The sequence below is a fragment of the Hemibagrus wyckioides genome, linkage group LG13, assembly GCF_019097595.1.
Source record: "Hemibagrus wyckioides isolate EC202008001 linkage group LG13, SWU_Hwy_1.0, whole genome shotgun sequence".
NCBI lineage: Eukaryota > Metazoa > Chordata > Actinopteri > Siluriformes > Bagridae > Hemibagrus > Hemibagrus wyckioides.
This window is the reverse complement of record NC_080722.1, coordinates 20,369,057-20,376,204: the sequence shown is the minus strand read 5'-3', so window position 1 is coordinate 20,376,204 and position 7,148 is coordinate 20,369,057. Positions and strand designations below refer to the sequence as shown.

The 7,148-nt window shown below is 36.1% G+C and overlaps 1 protein-coding gene across 2 annotated transcripts; it reads right to left on the bottom strand.

Annotated features, from left to right (window-relative positions):
• Window positions 1-1,105: 1,105 nt before the first annotated feature.
• Window positions 1,106-6,878, bottom strand: LOC131363275 (zinc finger BED domain-containing protein 5-like). Of its 2 annotated transcripts, XM_058405631.1 has the most exons (4): window positions 6,665-6,878; window positions 6,464-6,513; window positions 1,619-5,521; window positions 1,106-1,319 (listed from the first exon to the last, which is right to left on the bottom strand). In XM_058405631.1, exon 3 carries the CDS (start codon window positions 3,217-3,219, stop codon window positions 2,056-2,058), a length of 1,164 nt encoding a protein of 387 aa, XP_058261614.1. In that variant the 5' UTR covers window positions 3,220-5,521; window positions 6,464-6,513; window positions 6,665-6,878; the 3' UTR covers window positions 1,106-1,319; window positions 1,619-2,055. The 2 variants fall into 2 exon arrangements, with proteins under 2 accessions (XP_058261614.1, XP_058261612.1); XM_058405629.1 differs by lacking the exon at window positions 1,106-1,319 and having other exon boundaries at window positions 3,569-5,521.
• Window positions 6,879-7,148: the final 270 nt, after the last annotated feature.

Sequence of the window (7,148 nt, the reverse complement as noted above, 5' to 3'; positions counted from 1 at the left end):
GTAAAAATTCTATATAGTGATAAAGTTTGCCCTGTGAATTAAAAAGCTGCCCAACTAAAAGGAGGTTGCTTTTGAACGATTTATCAAAGAAAAGTGATTTATTCTTGTAGAGAATATCATTATTGTTCCATATGTAATATCTATGTGGAGAAATATTATGTTTGTATATTAAGGACCAAGCATCTGCTTATGAAAATGAGACAGTTTGATAGGGATTTTTGAGATATTATAATTACAAAGTAAAAGAAAATTCAGGCCACCAACTTTAGAGGAAATATAATTAGGGATAACATTCCAAAGTGAAGACGGAGTATTAAGAAAATTCTTAATTCAATTCATTTAAAAAGTTTTGTTCAAGGTAGTAAAATCTAAAAAACCTAGTTCACCCTGTTTTATTTGATGCATTAATACTGATTTTCGAATAAAGTGGGTTTTATTTTTCCACACAAAATTATTTAGCATGCTTTCAACCTTTTTGAATGTTCCTTTATCAACCTCCAAGGAAAGAGCTGCATAAGTGAGTCTCGAGAATCCTTCAGCTTTAGAGAGTAAAATTCTTCTTCTTACTGACAAGTCCCTCAGCAGCCAAGAGTTGAGCTTCTTTTGGATTTCCGGTATGACACCTTGAATTGAATTGAATTGAATTGAATTGAATTGAATTGAATTGAATTGAATTGTTTATACTGTATGATATATGCAGATATAAACATATATACAGATCTGAGATATATGAGCTATATTCTATTTTAATGTTAATGAAAACGTATGAAAATTGCACTTCCACAACATATTTCATTTCTGTTTACACAACAAATGATGCTTTTAAAAAACTCTCACAGATATAGAAATTATTTTCTGCACGATTCCCTCTAGATGGCGCCATTGAGCTGTTTCATGGTTCTTGTACAGGAATAATTGACAGTCTCAGCACGCCCTCAATGCAGATGATCTAGATCAGTGGTTCCCAACCTTTTTTAACTCACGGCCCACACAACCAAACACATATGTTTCCGCGGCCCACTGCAAAAGATTTAAATGAACCCGCTATTTGTGTCGGGTTAGTAACTGAGTACTCAGAAGCAAGACTGTTAACTGTCTTTATTGAATAAACATAATGTTGAATAAACAGAAAATGTACATAACACGGGTACACGGGTCACCAAGCCCCGAGACACTCGGGGTGACAATTCTTAAGTAAACGGGAGAACAAATCCATTCAGAGGTCGGCAGCGGGTAGACCGTCATCGGAGCAATCAGTCAGAGGGAACAGGCAGAGCAGGGTTGAGACGAGCGGTCAAAACTGGCAGAGAACTCCAACACTGGACAAAGCAAGACTAGAGTCAGGCTCGAGTGAGAAGCGCAAATCGAGAGCAGATATAGAGCGAACAATTTAAGAGAGAGAAACCAATGAGCGGCTGACACGTTAAAGAGAAAAACAAAGACACAAGGGAAACTGAGACCGCGATCAAACCCGCTTCCTGACGCTAATTTTTAATTGCAGTGTGTTAAAGTACAAATTTAGTAAAATGGATAACATGCAAAAAAAAAATGACTTCTTCTTGACTTGTTCACATGACGATTAGACATCATAAACGATAAACAACAATCTGTCACTCACCTAATGCGAAGGTCGGTGCTGTTTAGCATTGACTAAGCGCTGTATGTCGGGCTGAAGTGAAGAAAGTTGCAAGCGAAGATCAGGCTCGACGTTAAGCTTATTCCGGTATTTTGTCTTGAGTGCCACCAACGCAGAAAATCCTGCTTCGCATAAATATGTTGTCGGAAAGGCATCAAAAACCTCAGAGCTTTGTCAGAAAGATCAGGATACTCGGAGAGAGTATGAATCCAAAAATCCCTCAGTTTTGTGAGAAAACGTTAATTTTAAAGCACTGTCACAAGATAAGTCAATGAGGCTGTCGTGGTCTTTTGCACTTAAACTTGTGACGGCTCCCTCACACAAGTTTGCAAAAGGATTTTCAATCCAGGTAACCTGAACATCTGGAGATGGAAAGTAGTCACGCAGCTGGCTCTTCAGTCCTTGCAGATGCTCTTCAATCAGCTTTTTAACTGAGGTGGGCAGGCTCGTGGCTTCTTCTGACAAAAAATGTGACAAATTCTCAAACGATTCGGATTTTGATTTTTGCAAATTCGCCCGGCCCAAATGTCCAGTTTCTTTATTGTGGCTTCAATTTTATTTTGCACTTGAAATGCTGTCACTGATTTGCCTTGAAGACTCAAGTTCACTCCATTAAGGTGATTGTAAATATCAGAAAGGTAGGACAATTTTGCAAACCACTCAAAATCACTGAGGCGGTCCGAAAGGGGAAAATTTGAGTCGGATAAAAAAATCCCTACTTCGTTGCGTGATTCAAAGAAACGAGTAAGCCCCCGGCCTCGTGAAAGCCATCGTACCTCAGTGTGTAACAGAAGCTGAACATGGTCACTTCCCATTTCTTCACAGAGAAGTCGAAACAAACGTGACTGAAGGGGCCTAGTTTTTATGAAATTGACTATTTTAACAGCCTCATCCAAGACACATCTCAGATCTGTGGGCATCTTCTTGGTAGCTAGTGCCTCCCGATGTAAACTGCAGTGGACGGAGCTCATAAGCGGCGCAACTGTTTTCACGCGCGCAGCGACTCCGTTGCGATGCCCCACCATGGCTCTTGCTCCGTCTGTGCTCAGACCCACGCATTTAGACCAATCGATTCCATTTGAATCAATAAATGCATTCAAAATATCAAAAATGGCTTCGGCAGTTGTTTGAGCCGGCAGCGGCTTACAGAAAAGGAATTCCTCTTGTAATTCTCCATTATGAACATACCGTACAAAAGCAAGGAGGTTGGAAAGGTTTGCTATATCGGACGATTCATCCCACTGTAGGGCATAAAAGGGACTCTCTCGAATGTGTTTAACCAACTTCTGAGTTATATCATCTGCCATTTCATTTATTCTTCTCTCAACCGTATTATCCGAAAGTGAAATCAGATTTAACTGCTTGCGGGCCTTTTCTCCACACATCACGCCAACCATTTCTTTCGCGGCAGGTAAAATCAAACTTTCACCAATTGTGTGTAGTTTTCCAGCCTTCGCGATTAGTTTTGCAGCGCGATAAGATACCTCCACTGCTTTACTGTTGTCGTTGCCAGAATGCAGTTTTTTTCTTGCTTTGGTACTCTTTAAGTTTGTTCTCAAAAAACTCAGTTGGCTTGGACGCATATTCACTATGTTTTGTTTCCCAGTGCCGTTGTAATTTGCTCAGTTTTAAAGCTTCATTTGACAAGACTTCTGAGCATACAACACAGAGCGGTAGCTCACACATGTGAAACCTAGTGCTGGGTACTCGCTGCTATATTTTCTTTGTTTAGGTTTATTTTGAGTCTTTTCAGTGTCCTGCTTACTTGTGGATGAAGAAACGTCTGTATTTGTCCTTTTCAGCGATCCCGTTGACAGCCATTTGTCCATGTTTACATCTGTTTTAGCATGTATGCAGCAAAAATATGTTAGATAGCCTAAATTGGCGGGTTGTTATTAAACCAATCAACGAGATGGAATAGTGAATGCAAAGTAACAGTTTATTATTAATTTTTTATTAATTATATATCAAATTATGATATTTAATTATGACTACACATTTTTCATACATTAGCAATATTATTATTTCTATTGATAATAACTAGCAGCCCCGCGGCCCACAGGTTGAAAACCACTGCCCTATATTGTTCTTAAAATCAAACGATCCAATGAATAAACTTTACCTGATAACTCAATCATGCTGTCCCCTGGTTATTTTACACAACATCAGATACATGCTCCATACATATACATTCCAAACTATAAAATGATCTCCCACAGAATCCACTGTCTCAATGTCCTTTCCCTGAATGTTCACTGATGGTAGTGAAGGGTGTTTGTGCCTGTGGAAATCCACCACAGGCACAAACACAGGCATAAATGCAGGTTTTTCCTGCATTTATCTGGAGGCAGTTCCATTGGCATGAGTCCACAAAGTCAATATATATATATATATATATATATAATATAAAATAAAATAAAATTAAATATTTTTTTTTTTCATAAAGTTTAATATTATTAGCCATAGATTGTAAAATTGACATTTGAGTTCTCCTCTAATTCAATCCTGAAAAACTGAATGTGATTTTGAAGGCCCTCGATTTGTTTTAAGATGGGTAAAGCTACAAAGGTGTTGAGAGTTTCAGTTATGGTTAAAGTCCACCACTTACAAAACATGTCTTTAATCTTAGTAAAATATTCATTGGATATTTTCTTTATTTTCTCCCGCAGTTTGGACTCAAGCTCTTCCCAAATTTCTGTCTCTGCTTGTTTCCATTTTTGATATGTCTGGGCTTCATTTGAATATTTAGAACAAATGTATTTAATACTATTATAGATTATTGTCCTCTCACTTTCATCAGTTTCTTTAAACTTATATATAAAATCTTTAATATCAAATTTGAGATGAAACTCATAATCAGTATCCCATAATAGCTTTTCTTCTTCCTTAATTAAATCTTCAATATTTCTACTAAAGACATAAGGTCTTTTGAAGAAAACTGTAATTGGAATCTGATGATCTTGTGAAAATTTTAACAAGCTGTCTCTACAAGGTGTTCCTTCTCTTGCTAAACAAGGACTGTTGGTGGTAAAAAATAAAATTTTAGATATGTCTTTGACATTTTTGCTCATTTCAGTAAGCATACGTTCCTCACTATGTTTTTTATTTTTTGGTTTCTTTGGACCTACAGTTTTATATGTATTATCTTTCATAATTAAAACAGCAAATGCTGTCTGATGGTATAGTATTTTATCAATTTCACATTTTGAAAAAACATCAAAAAATCTTTCCAAATGATCGTACTGGGAACGTAGATTGCAAAGCTTTTTTTTACTAACCTCAATTGCATCATTATTTAAAAAAACTGCGTCTATTTTAAAATATAATTTATGCTGGTTAATAGAGAGTGGCTCTATAGTAAAATTGATTTCATCCTTTTCGATGTTGATTGTATTTGTTTTTAAATCTAATTTTTTAAAATGTCTTAAAAGCTCATCACCAGAAACCCTTTTCTCTACAAAACTCCAGCTTCTGCCATCCTCTTCCTCTTTCTCATTTTTTTTAACCAAGTCAGAATTTTTTTCAGTAATGAAATCTTCACTATGTCTGTCTCTTGGGGAAAATGGTCCTATCATAAGTTCAGATCCATCTTTCTTACATAAATATGCAACTGCATATTGGCCTCTCTTTTCATTAGGATCTATTCCAATTTTTTTTAATGTATCGTAACACATTTTAATATATTTAATATATGGTGTGTATTTATATATTTCATTTTCATAACTAGAAGTTTCTAAAATAGATGGAATATACTTCAAAGTTATTTCCTTTATATTCTCATATATATACAATGTATGCTGACTAGTACATTCTAGTACATTTATGATTAATATATTACATATATTACTCTTCTGGTCAGGTGAAGGTGTATCTCCCAGAGCAGATCTACAAAACATGAACATACAACACAATACACAGATTAGTGAATACAAGCACACTACATTATTGACTTCAATCCTTAGGGCATTGGATATTCATATCTAATGTATGCAAAGGGTCAGACACAGCTGTATGTCAGATGTAGCTTGACACAGTTGGAAAAGTACAGGCATAAACTGTAGACATTTTTGAGCCGCTGTAAATTAAAATGTAAAAAGTCTGCTTAGTTCAGTGAAGTGCTTATTTTAATTTGTGATGACAAGAATAGAAATAGATAGAAATAGAATTAAAATACTGTCAGTAAATATTTGTACTATAACAGCGCTTAGCTCTCAGATTCGATCCTGAGCTCAGGTTAATGTCTTTGTGGAATTGTACATATTCTCTCTGTGTCTGAGTGAGATTTCTACCAAAAGCATGTTACTCGCTGTAACACAAGCAAGAATAAAATGGATGAAGTGAATGAATCTTAGCTAACTGTATATGGTATTTAAATATTATTTAAAAAACACAATTATAACAACAATAGTCGCTCAAATATTACATGGAACAGGTGACAGGACCATTTTAATTTGGAGAGAAGTAAAATGTGTTTGTGTGTGTGTGTGTGTGTGTAATGAACACACACACACACACACACACACACACAGACATAAAGCAGGGTGCACTAGAACATTAAGTTGTTGCCTTCATGTCGCTTTGCAATTTTTGTTAAGAATGCATTATTTATTATTACTTCTACAAATAACATTAATATTATAAATAAAGTTAATAATAATGTGTACTATTTTTTAACATTGTTTCTTACACGATTCCTTCACCAAAAGGTTTCTGGGTGTGTTTAACAGTGTGTGCTTGTTATGATCTTGGTCTAGGACATGAGTTCATATGAGTTATATTATTATTCTAATGCAAAGCCACCATCAAACAGTTGTGTATTAGACTTACCTTGATGCCTCTGGTGGACAAGGAGAGGTGTTCATGGAATGTTGGTCAGTCTGATTCAAACAAAGACACACAGAGACAGTTTTTTTCACACATTATGAGTATTTATTTATTTTGAATTAACCCTCCATGAAATTCATTCCTTTCCACAACACACACACACACACACATACACTGTATGAAAAGTAAAAAATGAAATCTCACCATGATTTTGACTCCCAGTTCTTGAGGGCTGGGACACAGAACCGATGGCATAGACAGCGATGTCTCTGTATCCAAGTCCTCCTGGGATTTCTTTCTTTCTTTCTCTCCTTCAGAGATGACTGAAGTAATCGTTTGCTCGTGTTCAGAAGTGCCCCAGCCCTCTTCTAACATAGCTAAATAAGATAGAAATGCAATTAATGATTGGCATCTACAGTTGTCTGTTCCTTTTTATTCCTGATGAAGTGAAACTAGATTCCAAGAACTTTGACGTACATCGCATCATAACAGACAACACCCATTGTCTTATCTCCAACTTTGACAGGTTGACAGCAGCACTAGAGAATGCTTCCTGGTTACTGAAATGCCCCCACAGGTAAATTAAACAATGACTGAAGACCTAGCTCTTCACAAAGTAGTGAAATTAACACTTGAAAAAAAAAGTTTTTATTAGTGTGCGTGTGTTTTGAGCGTTGTGCTATCCATC

Coding starts and splice junctions, on each gene's coding strand:
- LOC131363275 (XM_058405629.1), bottom strand. CDS start 6,835: ATGTTAGAAGAGGGCTGGGGCACTTCTGAACACGAGCAAACGATTACT. Junction 6,514..6,664: donor AACTGGGAGTCAAAATCATG/GTGAGATTTCAT, acceptor TGTTTGAATCAG/ACTGACCAACATTCCATGAA. Junction 5,522..6,463: donor TGTCCACCAGAGGCATCAAG/GTAAGTCTAATA, acceptor CATGTTTTGTAG/ATCTGCTCTGGGAGATACAC.